Below are 15,842 nucleotides of genomic sequence, written 5' to 3' on the forward strand. Positions count from 1 at the left end.
TTTATTGAAAAGCACATGCAAACACAAATTACATACATCAGAAATGACAGACTCAAAGAACAACTATTTATTTTGCAACAACTCTTCTGTTTTGTGTAGCCAATAACGAATAAACTTAAAGAGCATAAAACACCAGTCAGGACTTGACCTTAGAAACGTATTTCTCTGAGAAACGTATTTGCATACTCCCTCCATAACTGTGGGCTTTGGAAATGAAACATTCCAACACATGGTTTCTTAATGAAACTGTATTGGATCCAGACTTCTAAAACGGTTAAACTCATGATTACAAGCAAGCTAGAAGGGAACCTCAAAGAATTATTTGTACATATTATTTACCAATTTTACGGGCTTGGTTTACATACAGCTTAGTATTCCTACTCCATTAAATGTGTTCTCTCCTTAGACAGCTTTTGTATACTAAGAAAAACTACAAAACACAAGACATGTCTGAGGAGAAGTGCCAAAACGTGGAAGACTAGTTGGACTGAATGTCCAAAAATGACTGATAAACAGTGATTGAGGATCACGAAGCCTGAAAAGTTTAGATATCTTAAAAAAAAAAAAAAAAAATAGCTTAATGGAGGGGCTCCAATATGGCATGAGGTAAAAACAAATCTCAATAAAGCCTTAGTGCAAACAAAATAAAGTACTTTTAAGGATCACCCCCCCCCAAAAAAAAAGCCTTTGGTTTGTCCTCTTAAAAACAAGTGTATGCCTGTTTGCAAAAATAGAAACACACACACACACACACTACTAAGGCTACTGGTTATTCCCTTTAGAGTTATACCTGCAGCAGGTCAGTAGAATCTTCTTTACATTGTCTCTTTTTTTGCAGAAGACCAGAAAGTCCCATAGGCTTCATAAAGTTCATTGTATTTCTCTTAACACTGTTAAAACCAAGAATATGGTTCCGAAATATTGCAATAAAAGCAGTGAAAATCCCAAAGAAGAGCACTTCTCCTAGCCACTTATTAGGATTGAAAAACCTGACTAGAGAAAACACATTCAAGCAGGTACCCAGTTAAGGCACGTTGAAGGTTTCACCTTGTCCTTTTCAGCATCCTGAGTGTGTCCCCCTAACTGCTATGCCTGAGTGAGATGTGTCTGAATAAAATTTCTTCTTGAAATGAATCAAGGGCTAAGACTTGGTGGAGTGTTGCTTGGGGTTCATGACAGCATTCCTGGCTTCTTCAGGAAGGAGTGTAGGGTCTGTCAAGATAGATGTGGTGGTGCTCAATTGTCGCAGTGTCCCTAAAACCACTGTGAAATACAGGAAAACAGAAGAAAATCAAAGTCAAGAAAAAGCAAGTGGGGGGAAAAAAAAAAAAAGTATAAAACATCCCTCAAATTTTCTTAAATGACATACACATTGTCGTAAATTCGTGCAGACTTATGTGGTTAAAGCCAAACTATGAATTCAATAAATCTATCTATTTATTTATATATGAATGAGAGAGAGAGAGAGAGAGAGTTCTTTATACATTTTGTTTTATCACAGAGTAGCTTTAAAGTTTTAAAGACCCTAATCCTTTAAAATAAATAAATAAATGTTAATGTTTTAAAATAAATTAATAAATAAACAGTAAATAACTACATTTCTACTTACAGTTAGTAAACACTAAATTAATTTCATTCTAATAAACCAAAAATCTATGAAAAAGGCACTGCAGCAGTTCTGTACAATGTAGCTTGATAATTGTTATCAATTTCAGTGTTGCACACTAACTTTAGGAATCATCTTAGCATTATCACACCTTTGATGCATGTCATTATTGAAAGCTGGTTGTGGCTGAGGGGGGTGAACTATTGGGGCAGTTTAAAAGAAGAAAGAAGGCCGCTTATAATAATAATTTGATTCATATCAGATTAACACTCTCACACAATGAGCTTAATATAATAAATCATCATAAACACACACATATATGCCCATACAGAGAAGTGGAACCGGTTGATGAGATCTGCTTAATAAGAGATTGTGGTATTCCTGTGACTAATTTAATTAGTCAGTAACCAAACAACCTTCTTACATACTACAACTAATATCTGACATTACATAAAAAGTGTTGAGATGTGTCATGGCTTTCATTTTGATTGTGATGAAAAATAACTGCTAATGTCAGTTTAACACCAGACGCTTATCAGAAACGCTGAACAAGAATCAGTAGATCATAATTAAATAAAAGCCTACGCTGATCATGAATTATTTTGTTTGATGAGGGGAAATTTAAAATAAAATACGGTACTAGGAAAATATGACCATTTAATTTGTGGTGGCAGTAGAGGACATAAAAACATAAATTGATTTTGTTTTCCATATTTACATGTTTTGAATAAGGTTATGTCTTACAAATAAATTAATACCCCATTTAAGGTCTTTCCCTTTAGAAGATACATCATAACTTCTCTGCATCGACAAAATAGCCCTGTATTAAAACTGTGGGGTGTAGGTGAGATGAGAGAATGCCCAGAAAATGTATATTGTAGTGCGTGTGTGTGTGTATATATATATATATATATATATATATATATATATATATATATATATATATATATATATATATATATATATAAGAAAATATATATAAAGAAATGTAGTGTTATGGAATTTAAGGTCTTTATGGCACATATTTTTCTCATAATTACTATGAGTAGGGTATCACTTAGTTTTATGGAAAGAATTAAACAATTTGATGTATTTTGATCTAAATTAAGAAAAATAGGAAATTAAGAAAGGTGTCATTTTTTTTTACACTAGAGATATATTATTACACCATACCTCTTTAAGCAAACTGCTTCAACACAATGCAGAGACATTTATACAGAACTAGACAGAACCATGTTCCAGTCTTTACTTATTTCCTAAATAATATTTGTGGCTCCAGAGTAAATTAAAGGAAATAAACTTAAGGGACCAATTTTGGCTGATTGACTTACACCATGAAAGTATGTATTATTCCAAAAAACAACATATTAATAGGCCTGCAGCAGCTTTAAAACAGTTAAAATCATTACTTTCATAACTCAGCGGAAACTTACTAGGTCTGAGGACAGGTAGGGCACAGTCACGGTCCAGCCACTGCATGGTGGTCTCGCACAACTCTTTCTTGTTGGTGGTGGACACATTCCCATTAAAGGACGCAAACAGAGGCTTGATGATAATGCTAAACTGTAAGAAGACTGTTAAAGAAAATAATGCAGGTTGACCAACTGAGCCAGTAGTTCTTGCTGTACAAGTTGCCCTGGACCTTTGAAATCAAATGTACTCTACTGAGCAATTATCTACAGTGCTCATTTATAACTCTACAGTTCTGTAACCAAAAACAACATGCTTTTTCCTCACAAACAGCAAAAAATTGATAATGACTTTGTTCTACATAGATCTTTTGTACATTAATTAAAAAATAAATAAATAGTAAATAATAATAAAAGTATATATAAGTAAAATATAAGTAAATAATAATAAAAAAATAACCCACTTCTTGAATTTGCGTTACCACTGTAAAAATCACTCAAAACACTAACTGCCTATCTATGTATTTGTAGAGATCTTGAGAAGTCAGATGTGCCCATAAAATCAACAAACTAGTTTTTCTGCTCAGTGTGGTGTGCATAGGAAAAGGCAAAAGGATACAATCCAGAACTTCCAGTTCTGAAGAGTTCTGTTCTTTACATATTCATCAAACTTCTCCTTCATGTGATCAAAGCGGTGACGCGTAATAGGCACCCCTGTAGCTGGAAGCTGCTCCTGACATAAACTGTGAAAAAGACCACAGACAACAGGACACTTGCATTTACTTCTGTGAATTAAGTGGAATATTTATTTATTCAATACTACTGACAGGCAATAGATTTGCTTAAAAATCAGTCCCCATATTGAAGCCCATTGCACGTTGGTGGAAAAGCTCTACGCTTGACGAAGGGTAACAAATTACCCTTCTCCACATGTATTTCAGTACCCTGCTGTAAAACTTAATTGCACTAGAGGGAGCCTCATCACAAAAAAATGTTTTATATATATATAGAAATGTCTTACCTAGTGTTCCTTTAAATGCATATTTAGTAACTGTTATCACTGTTAAATCTTAGAAAAACATTTTTTTGTCTGCTTTACTAAAGAACAGATCTGCCAAAGTAAAATAAATAAATAAATAATAACTTTATAGATGCATTGAGTTCTTCAATTTCTTCTCGTAGTCGCCTTGTTTCCTCTTGCATCTGTTGCCTCTCCTGCTGCAGCTTTCCAATATACTCCACTGTCTTCTGAAGTGTTGAAGCATTACTGATCTAAAAAAAAAAAAAAAAGTTGGCAGTTTAGACTAATTTGCAAAACATACAAAATAAAAATTCTTCAAAATAATTGCAACTTCTAGCTATGTGATATACACAGATCAACCATAACGTTATGTCTTCACAAACCATACAGTAACACCTTGTAATAATAAAATTACAGAGTGTAGTCCGTCTGTTGCTCTGTATATATTGTGTGCCCCAGTTTGTCCTTTTCCTCAATGGTCAGGACCCCCACAGAGCAGGTATGATTTGGGTGGTGAATCATTCTCAGCGCTGCAGTGACACTGACGTGGTGGCAGTGAATTATTGTGTGTTATGCTGGTACTAGTGGAATTCCAAAAGCCCTCAGTGTCACTGCTGGACTGAAAATAGTCCACCAACCAAAAGCACCTGATGTGGAAGGCGTGACAGTGTTTAACAGATATTAAAGTGGGAAAATAAAATATACAGAGCAAAAAACTGACTATTGTCTGTAATTATAAAATTACAAAATACCCCTGTATGGTAAGTAGAACTCAATAGGATGGACAGTGTGTGTAGAAACCAGGAGGTTGTCATAATATTATGGTTGATCAGTGTATGTCTGTATTTATGGACCCCATTTTGTCATCCAGTATCAGAAACTACACAAATTATCCCATTTAAATTTAGCAAATAACTCCACTGGGTTGATTACACTTTATGTGCACAAGCAGAGTGTGCAACACTAAATTGTCATTATTTGTTCAGGTGCAAACGCAAAGGAAAAAAAGAAAACATGTTGACATTGCTGAGTATATTGGGGTAAGAGTACACTTTACATTTTAATAGTACATTTAATTTATTTATTCCAAGTGTTTCTGGACTTCTGGATTTATTACAAACACTAAAAAGCATCCAGCCCAAAACTGCCTTTGCCTTTGTTTACAGCTGGTATGTAAACAAACGTCCCATTCAATATCTGTGTCCAAAACGTTAGGGCTGGATAAATATGAAATTAATCGCCTAGTATGATGATGGTAGTATCTGCATCTGCCAATTACCCAGGTTTAGACAATGATTCTCTGTCTTCCTAGGTGCTATATGATTCTATAATGCTGAATACCAGACTTTATGAGCAGTTTTCAACCATTTCATTCTCTATCGCACCAACCAATGCAATTTAAAATATAGGATTTATTTACATTTGCATTTGACTGTGATTTTAGTGTAGGAACTAGACTGCAGAGTGTCTTGAAGCCAACGTTGATGTTAGATCTTCTTTTCTGCTCAGCTGATATGTGGGTCACTCTTCGGCTCTGGACAAGACGGGAGAAAACATGAAAAGTAAAAAGCAAAGTCCTAAATAATAAGCACACACACACCTACCTTTAAAGAGGTTAAAATATTACACCTTTAAATTTGACCGGGGTGTACACATTTTTGCATGCGATTAAATGTCCATGGAATGTTTAATTCCCATTAGTGTTCAATCAAATTTAATTAGTGATCAACCAATATATCGTCCGGCTGATTAATCAGGCCGATTTTGGCATTTTTTTGTATAATCAGCATCTGCCGATATATTAGCGCAAGAGGCTGATATTTCCACCATGCACACAGGGAATGCTGTGGGCAGCTCCGTCATACTGGCCGTTAGAGCGCCCTTTGCGTCCATTTTGCCATCTTACAGACAGACATCATTGAGCACAAGTACACGACTACAAGCCTTCACCCTGTAGCTGCATGCCGTCTCATCAGAGAAAACGGTATGAATTATTTTATCTTCTTCAGCTCTCACTATTTGTTACTGGCTGCTCTTTGTAACATACAATCAATAATCTGCATCATAAATGACTGAGTTGATAGTCGTAACCTAGAAACCCAGCGTTATTTAGCATCTTATTTCGCTCATTGGTCGGCGACGCCTAAAAAAAAAAATCATTCATTGTAATATCGTCAGTATATCTCAAGTACTACAGGTCCAAAGTCGACAGTTAATGTACCAAATTAAAGCTTCAAGTCACTGATTTTCATTGATTTAATAATTTTATATATAATCCCACTCGGTAAATAAGTATTTTTGCTGTTTTTTGCTGGAAATTGTTATGAAAAAAATATTAGTGAGTACAGATTTTCAGATTTTTCACGCCGCCATATTTGTGTATGTGTACATATCATACACCAATCGAACGGGCAGACTCTCAGGATCACAAGGATATACACTAAAATGTAGGAATAAGGAATTAAAGCCAAAAAAGATACTCCAAACTTCAGCTTTCTACCTCAATGACAAAACTGCTGCTTCTCGAAAAAATCCCAAATAAAATAGTACACATTTTCAAAAAATAATTAAAATATGATCCCCGTGGACCCATGTAACTGCAGTGTAGCTTAGGCGCTCAGCTTTCCAACGACATGTCAATCAAAGAGTTATGACGATGTGCACCCAAGGAGGCGGGACAAACACACAGCAGAGCGCATATGTTTTCAGCATCTAACAGACCCAGACCCAGACACTATGAGAGAGACTCAAACGGTTCTGCTTGGCAGCCACAAGCTCCACAAACAATAATCAAGTCAATAAGCATGTTTTAAAGCTTAAATGTCTTTTACTAGTTACATTCCCCCACTGAGGCCATTTAAATGCATCAGGGGGGTGTAGGGGAGGTTGCCTTGCTCTACAGCTAATCAGAGTGCAGCTCTCGCTGTTTAACACGTCAGTCATTTAAAGGAACACTGTACTCTGTGAGAAACAAGTGTAAACATCAGAAATAAACTCAGTACATCAGAATAAAACACACCATAACTAAGGGTTTTTACTGTTTGGTGAGGGGTAAATGGCCACTTGGTGAGTGACAGGAGACTAGTTTCGCATAGAAAGTAAACTTTCTAAAAGAAAAATGCTGTAAGATGTTGACATTAGGTCTAGACAAGATATATACACTGTATTTTTGCAGTAAAAGTAATAATTTTCCTTATGGAGAGCTTGGGGTCTAAAGAGACACTGTTCCAGCTTGAATAACTTCAAATCAGTAGGAGGTATCAACTCCAAATTTTACCTGATTAAAGTAGACCCCTGGAGAGACAATTTTAAAAATGTGTGGTTTTCATAAGCTTTTGACCACTTCATATATACCTCAGGACCTCTAAATGGTTTCTTTTACAAATTTGAAGGGTTTTCTGTAAAAATAAATCATGATAATGCCTCTAGTTTATTCACTGCCTGAGGAATGGGGATATCGACTTTACATATCGGCCACTACCGCTGTCTAAAAATCGGCAATTAAAAAACCCATATCGGTCGATCACTAAATTTAATGCAGCATCACTGCTTCTGCTGGGGATTTGTCACCTTGTATCTGAGGAAATGTGTCAGTTTTTTTAACAGAATAAATGAGAATAAACTACCTACAGTCTTTACAGTAATATTTACAGCAATGAACAAAGTTGTACAAAACCATAAGCAGGCATTTGTGGAGAACGTGAAAAAAAAAATGAGCAAAAGGGAATCTAAATGGTACCTGGTTGACTTCATTCTTAGCCAGGCTTGTGTTGGTGCAGAGAGGGGACTGAGGGCTTGGCACCTGCTCTGTCCCTAAAGGTGACCCATGACCTGAGGTTCGGCCATCTCGTCCTGAAAAATGTGAATGTAAGGCATGAAAAAAACGTAAAAATTGAAACTTGAAGCAACTTCCAACTTTCTTTAACACTGCTTTTTTTTTGGACCTAGGTCAATATCCACTGGCCATGAAACCCCCTGGGCGAAAAAAAAATAGGGGTATAACTATAGTTTTAAAAGTTAAAAGAGGACTTTCAAAGATTTATGATGCAGCACAGCACAAAGATCTTTAAATATAGGAGGGGGTGTAGTCTGTGCATGACTTTCTTAATGGCTTCTGATAATTAAAACTAACCTGTAAATACAATATCATTTGTCGAAGGAGATGGTGCTGGGCTCTTGTTATTTGTTACAGGAAGCAGCAGACTTGGAGCTGTCTCCTCTTTAGGCACAATGAGCTGGGTAGATTTTTGATTCTGAGGACGAATATGAAATCCAGGCCCCTGTTTAAAAAAATAAAAATAAAATATATATAAGTTTTTTTTATGAATGAATGAATTAATGCAAAGTTAAAGTTCAGGTAAAAGAAGTTAATAGAATAGTGTCAGCTTACACGTGGAATACTGGATGAGGTGATGACCATTCCTGTAGTAGGAACCACATCAGGTTTGAGAGGGGTTGGAGTGACAATTACAGCACTAGCAGGTCCTGGAAAAGGAGCTATTAAAATATATACAGAGACTATAATCAATGCAGGAGAATAAGATCTAGGCCTCTTTAAAATCCTGATCATTTATGACCATGATTATTATTTGCCATCTATAAAATTAATCTGTCTTTGCTCTTCAAAGCAATGTATTCAGGTATATTCATAAAACAAAACAGGACTGGGTTCCCCAAAGGCGTCACAGTTGAATGTTAGAATGAGCATTACATGAAACCACCTTTTTATCCGTGAATATGATCTTAATCTTATGAAGCCTCTGAGGTCCAGGGCTCTGGCTGATTAGATACCTTACTTCATACTTGTTGGTACTACACCTCCAGCTCAAACAAAAAATTGGGGGGAAAAAAAACTTAATAAAAAAAATAATAATCTCATTAAAATCTGTTGCAATATGTATGTGTCAAAGCATCAGTGAATAATGATAACTTTTGCAGTTTTCTGCACTAATATTAACATGCTTTTTGCATTTATCTCAGTTCAACAAAAGAAAATGCACGCAATTTAAATCCACAGGCCTGTAGAAGATAACTGTGATAATGTAATACCTATATGTTTAATCTGAACTAAAACACTAAAAAGAAATGACTGGGGATTACAATTAGTTATAAACAAAGAAACATACCCGTCAGAATGAGGTGAGATGGATTAGCAGGGATGATGGGCTTGCGACGTGACTTTTTCACACAGCCTGAGGGCTGGATGGGCCTGGGTAAGGCAAAGTTCTGTGGCTGTGGAGGTAAAGAAGCACAGGGTGGGGGCACAGGCCCAGGCGGGAGCTGAGCTGGATGAGACGGAACAGCTGAAAGGGCAAAATTTGACCTCTGGCTGGTGGCAGTGGCAGCAGCGCTAGGGGTAACGGTGGATGAGGCAGTGTGTGTGACCACAGATGGAGACGGACATCCAGTGACTGGCTGCGGGAGGCTGGACACGGGATTGGAGAGTGTGGAAATGCCCTGACACTGCACAGAGGGAGGGGCTGGGTTAGACAGGATAGAAGGGGCTGAGGGTGCCATGTGTCCTGTAAAAAGAGGCATGAAGTTCTGCTGATAGGACGGGTCAACAGTGCTAATGCGGTCTTGATTGGATATTGAAGGAGGTGCCAGTGGGAGGGCTGGCAGTTCTGGGGTGAGATGTATGGTTGACAACAAGGACGTCTGCAGATAAGAGCACAAAGGTAGATGTGAGCAGTGCGATAAATACAAATATTTGTATTAATTTACAGTTTTGTGCATAAGACACAGACCACACTTCATGTATAAAATGTCCAGTCAAAATAACTATTAAGAAATAGTCATTCAGCTTTTAAGCACAAAAATTTTCACATTTTAACCATATTTAACAAATATACAGAACATGTTTCATTTTCAGAGCTTCCACTCCATTTAAAAAACAAATGCAGAGATATTTACACAGTTCAGTCTTAAACATTCTTTATTGCTTCTCAAGATCCAAGCAATTCCAAACACATTTAGTAACGCCAAGGTCTGAAGTCGATGCATTTACAGCATTAGAGGCTACAATTTCTCAGAATTTCAGGCACTGAACGGCTAAATATTACACTCTTGTGGTAAAAGGCATTGCACAAAATTTAGAACAGAGAGTTGGAGAGTTAACTAATCCTGCAAGGTTTCAGAAAGTAACCATCTACGTTCATAACCTTTTCAGGTAAAAATGTTCCTAAAATGACATTATGCTTGTTTTACAGTTTGACTGAATCTTAAAAAAGACACTGGCACACCACACCGGCAGAAATACCATCTTTGTGAGGTTGTGAAGGTGCCGCAATGTTACCTGTGCTGGGGTGCTGGTGCTGGGTAAAGGAGAGGTGGTTGGGGCAGTAGGGGAGTTTGAGGGGTACACTGGCTGACGCAGGGTGTGAAAGAGATCTGGTTAAGAGGAGAAAAGGAGGGAGGATTTATTTTTATAAACGATTACACCTACACTCAAACACTATGTTCTACAATGCTCTTTTTGCGATTTTATTAAAACTTAAATTGGACATATTATATTCCTTTTTCCACAAAATAACACTGTTCCCTGGGGTCTTATTGAAACATCTGTGACGTTTTAGCCAAATATAAAGAAATAAAACAGCACTTTTCTTCCACTGTTTAAGCGGCACTGTTGAGAACGAGCCTCCATTAACTGCAAAAGCATTGTGCCCAGTAACGAGGGCCGAGGAGCAGAAACGTTATTGCAATTTTCTCTTTATTCTTTTACTCTACCATTTTAGATTTCTCCATATTTAATCATTACAATTATTTTTCCATGCTTATCATTGTTTTGCTCCATTTAACCTTATCCTCTGCACTCTCACATAAACATGGGTCCAGCTCTGTGATCGGACAGACTCAGGACGAGGAGGTGCGATAACTCTGTGCCATGTACGTGAAATGCAGAAGGAAGGAAAAAATAAAAAATACAACAACACATTTAATGTCATGTTTTCAGACAGGCAGCCCACAAACTGTCTGGATTATTTTTCCATTTTGTGAACAGGAACCCAAATTTATAAGTTCATGTACACAAAACATTTCATAATATGTCCTCTTTAAGTAAGTAGCCACAAGGAATGTGAAATATCAGCAGTGTGAAAATATTTCTAGTGGGTTACTTGGAGAGAATGATTATGGGATCTCAGAAATATTAGAGGTGTGTTCAGAAACTGACTAACGCAATAGTGACAGTTAGGATTATGTGATGATATCAGATTCATAACACTACCTGGGAGAAAAAAAAAAATAATCAGCATCCAGATTTTTTTATATTCATTTAACCAATATTTAAAACTGATGTTTATCTTAGATTTATTGGAGATAACTTGGAAAACAGAAGTATATTGTTTAAAACAGGGGTGCTTTTCTTAAACAAGACAAATATTGTCAGTAATTTATTGTGAAGGACAATAAAGGACATAAACCTCAATCATTAACATTTAAAGTGAAGGTTTTTAAATGGCATCTGCCTGGATTGCTTCCCACCGTTGATGAAAATTAATTCTAAATTATACCAATAAATGCCAGGACATCTGTCCATGAACCTCAAGAGTTGGGTCATGCAGAAAGATCACCCTAAGCACCCAAATTGTTCTACCAAAGAATAGGTAAAGACATAAGATAAGTATTATAAGAATTAGTAAAAATTCAAGAAATTAATGAATAAATAAACGTGTATATGAGCTATAGTGCAAAAATACTGATATCATGGTATATTGTGAACAGTGAAGTGAGGCTTATCATTGCATGTGCTTTTTAAACACAAAAGAGTCTATACGGTGCTTGACCTGCAACCTTTAATGAAGGCCACGAATGTTGACTACAACTGCTGGCAGTGCAGGCTGATCACAAGCCATTACGGACCAGCTGCAAATAACTGATACCTGTTGATTTTGACAAAATAATGAATCATGTTTTATGTATAGGAATAGAAATATACCTACTAACACTCTGTAAATAAAGACACCACCAATACATTTTTACCTTGAAGAGGCTCAAACGTGTCCATGAAGTCCAGGTTTGGCTGCAGTGGAATAAGGCCTGGCTGAATCATGTCTGCATTTCCTGCATGTGCTGAGAGGACAAAGTGACCATCACACAGGGCACGAAGCAAAACACTGTAGATGGTGGAAAACTGAGGGTATTGTGATGTGTCAGATTCCACTATGAGCAACTTAAATTTACACCATGAAGCAAAACACAGTGAGCAATTAATGTTAGTAGAATTCTAGTATCCGCAGGCATTGTTATAGCTATTGCTTTTGAACATGGAATACAAAATCTCTATTTCACAATTACTGTAAATATAACTGTACAGTAAGAGTATATAGGATCGCTTAAAAGACATTCATTTACATCCTAATATATTTGGAAAATTCACAATAATTAAGGTGGTCCAAATGTTAACATATACCATCACAAAAGAGGTAAAATAACATAATAGGTTAGTAAAAAAAACAACACAAAAATGCTAAATGTGTGATTTTCCTACACAATAAGGGGTTTTTAGTAGTGTCACAGAGAACATACTGTAGCACATTTTTGTTCTTAATTTCTCTTTTCCCCTCCAACACAGTCACATTATTTATATTACATTGAGAGCCCCTTACACAGAGATTAAGGCCAAAGCTCAGCATGATTACTAAACAATGATAAAACTGAGGAGCAAATGATATTCCTATAAAGAATAACAAAGCAGCCAAAAATGTATGGTGCATCTAAACACCCTGTCTCTTGTGCAGAGACTGAAAGATTGTCCCCTTTCAGTGCCTGAACGTCCTGCATATCTTTGAGAGAATAGAATAGTCATTCCCCCTCCCCACCTGCCAGTGCAATACTAGTCAATTTGTGAAGAGCTGTCGAAATGATGTTGCATTAGGACAGTTTGGAAGGTGTGCTGGCTCATTGTGTCTTGGAAGTAACAAGTGCATAACTATACAGATCTAGCTTGGTAGCAATCAGTGATAAGGGAAACAGATAACAGGAGGAACTGGCCACAAGATAAGTAACCCAGGAAGCCCTCTCTTACCAATCTCCCGTGGATTAGGCCAAGCGACCGGCTGGTGAGAAGCCAAGGTGGAGAAGAGAGTGTCTGAAAACTCTGACATCAGGACATCCATGTCAAAGATCGGGTCCATCTCCATTGGGATTGGCGAGTCATGACTTCTCCGTCCCGCACGGCGCCCACCTCCCGCCACCTCCTCGTCCTGGTAGAAGAGGACACGGAATGGGGTGTCGGGACGCACTTCCCCAAAAAGCGAGAACTGCTCCTCTGCCCCCTTTAGGAGGGCAAAAATGCAACAGGCGAGCGAGGTCAGTGGACAAGCACGGGGTTCATGCAAAGCACAATCCATAGAGTTGACACAAACAGCTTTTGAAATTGAAGTGTTTTAAGTATTTTAAAAGTGCATATGCATTTTATATATAATGACACAAGTAATTTAAAAAAAATATTATGAATTAAATTACTCATTACATATTATAACACATTATGTAATAGAACATACAGGATGAGTCAAAAGTTATAGGACAACCTTTTATCTGAATACCCCAGCAAATAATGAGTAAAAGGACCTAACTCTCTGGCTATGTCCAGAATATAGCCACCACATTGGATCAAGAGCAAGATTTTCCAATGGGAGGGTGGTCATGTAGTATATAAAAAATGTAAATGGTGTCCTGCGACTTTTGACTAACCCTGTAGTGCTTGAATCCTATGCATTAACATAACTTATCACTATGTATTGAAACATATGAATAAGTCATGAATGCTGGGAGTATTTTTTTTTATTATTTTCCCAGAAAAAAACTTGATAAGATAAGAGGCTGGTATATCTTGGAAAGAGAAACTAGCTGAATCAATGATATAATAAAAATATATTTAAAACAATATAAAAATGTAGTGAAATGTGTAACGCAAACTGCCTGCAACCCAGATATTACTGAAATGCACTGGATCGTAAACAACAAAGGTAATTTAAAATGTGTAAAATTATTTTCTGTCAGCGAAAAACTCTAGGGATAAAATCAAACACAAGCACTTATCAAAAGGGGGAAAAAAACCAAAAACAAAACCAACCAAAAAAAAAAAATAAAAAATAAAATTTTTTTAAAAAAAAATGCACATTACAACACACTGTGCCACATTTAAAAAATGTGAAAGCAAGGCAATACCAGGTGGTGTAAGGATCTCAGAAGCAATATTTTTTTTTTTTGTCAGGGACTCTGAAACTACATTACTACAGGAAGATAACACACTTTATATACTACATTAAACGGCATGCTACATGCAAAGTTAGCAATGATTAGAAGCAGCAAAATTTGGAAGATAACAGTGCATCGTTCACTGTACAGTCTACAATAACAAATAAAAAAATAAGAAAATGACCTTGAGAAGGCTGGATAGGTCATCATCCTTGTGCTTCTGTAACTGTAAAAGCACAAAATTTTCACAGCTTAATTTCATCAATAAAATTAACTGTTCAAATTTAGCACTGTTCATCACTTCAGTCAAGTATATACTCACAAACACTTAGAATTTTTTTTAATAACAGTATCTTAAAATAAAGTTTTGTTTATATTTTAAGACTAAATCAGAAATAGACACAAAACCAACATGGAGCTCCGTAACTGCCAAGGCAGTGAAACATGATAATCTGTTTTGGAGGGTGCCAAGGTTTCTTTCTTTTCTTTGGGCACAGTGGATATAGTCAGACAGGCTCTACAAAAACACCCAAGTCCTGATAGTTACAGGTTTCCATTACAATGACAGACAGCACTGTTGAGTGTGGATTCTACCCTTACAGTCTGTATAAACTGTACAATTAAAAAAAAAGATCATACCCTTTTCTTGAAGTACGTCCGCCATTTATGGTACTCTCTGAGAACAATTTCAATCCTTCTCTTCCAATATTTCCCCTCTGTAGCTATAGCCTTAGAATTAGAAACAGATTGAATCAAATTTTACTAACACACACACCAGAACAAATTACCTCAACAAAGTAGCAAAACAGGATCAAGTCAACCTAAATGGATTGGTCAAAGGAAAACCAATGTGTCAGACGTAAGTTAATTTATTTAATCACTGAGGACACAGTTAAAGAAAAGAATGACTGTCCTCTTGATGAAAAAAAGCTAAGATGCTCTAAAAGTATAATCTGATAGAGCCATTCAGTCAGATTGCAAAAGAAATATAACTTGTTGCAAAGGATGCTGTGAAATAAAGAGCATAACGTATATTAGTTGCAGCCCTAGTTCTAAATCCTGGACTCAAAATAAATAGGACGAAAACAAGAAAAGTCCCTTGTCCCACCTCTGTTGGTCGATGGACTCCTGAGTCCATGGTCCCATCTAAAGGCGTAACAAAATGGCAAACAGGATTCTCTCTCTTTTCCACATCTGTAGGGGAAAGTGGTTTTAAAGATAATGTTGAAGAAAAATTGTAAAAGTGGTAGTTAACTTCTGAATACTATGAACGTGTCTGGTCATGGGCCCTTACACTGAATGTACCAAGCTCTCCAGATGGCATTGTTGAGACGAATCTTGTCTCTCCAAAGAAGTTTGAGGCCTTTAAAATTCTTCCATTTTGGAGAAACCAACTGACCGCTGACAGTGGAGGAAAAAAAAACAATGAGAGAAAACATGACAGGTAAGAATCTAGGTCATGGCTAATATATTTAGTCACTGCTAAAAATAGCAGTAATACAATTTTCTTAGTGCAGACACTATGTGAGGTTAGCATTATTATGAATAATTAGACCCAAATACATATCTCCTTATCCCAGACCTTAACAGTACTGAATACGTC

General features: G+C 36.5%; 1 protein-coding gene across 1 annotated transcript in view; it reads right to left on the bottom strand.

Moving 5' to 3' along the window:
- The window catches only part of LOC136676452 (MLX-interacting protein-like), a 23,703-nt gene continuing 7,861 nt past the window's right edge, over positions 1–15,842 (bottom strand). The window contains exons 2-17 of the mRNA XM_066653495.1: positions 15,534–15,640; positions 15,348–15,433; positions 14,879–14,968; positions 14,424–14,465; positions 13,065–13,314; positions 12,020–12,109; positions 10,332–10,426; positions 9,163–9,694; positions 8,427–8,533; positions 8,169–8,316; positions 7,776–7,888; positions 5,457–5,570; positions 4,160–4,287; positions 3,635–3,758; positions 3,040–3,169; positions 1–1,263 (exon numbers count right to left, since the gene is read on the bottom strand). Coding sequence (XP_066509592.1) covers positions 1,142–1,263; positions 3,040–3,169; positions 3,635–3,758; positions 4,160–4,287; positions 5,457–5,570; positions 7,776–7,888; positions 8,169–8,316; positions 8,427–8,533; positions 9,163–9,694; positions 10,332–10,426; positions 12,020–12,109; positions 13,065–13,314; positions 14,424–14,465; positions 14,879–14,968; positions 15,348–15,433; positions 15,534–15,640 — 2,278 coding nt within the window. The 3' untranslated portion in view covers positions 1–1,141. The remainder of the gene's footprint in view (positions 1,264–3,039; positions 3,170–3,634; positions 3,759–4,159; positions 4,288–5,456; positions 5,571–7,775; positions 7,889–8,168; positions 8,317–8,426; positions 8,534–9,162; positions 9,695–10,331; positions 10,427–12,019; positions 12,110–13,064; positions 13,315–14,423; positions 14,466–14,878; positions 14,969–15,347; positions 15,434–15,533; positions 15,641–15,842) is intronic.

This window comes from Hoplias malabaricus, chromosome X2 (genome assembly GCF_029633855.1).
Source record: "Hoplias malabaricus isolate fHopMal1 chromosome X2, fHopMal1.hap1, whole genome shotgun sequence".
Lineage (NCBI taxonomy): Eukaryota > Metazoa > Chordata > Actinopteri > Characiformes > Erythrinidae > Hoplias > Hoplias malabaricus.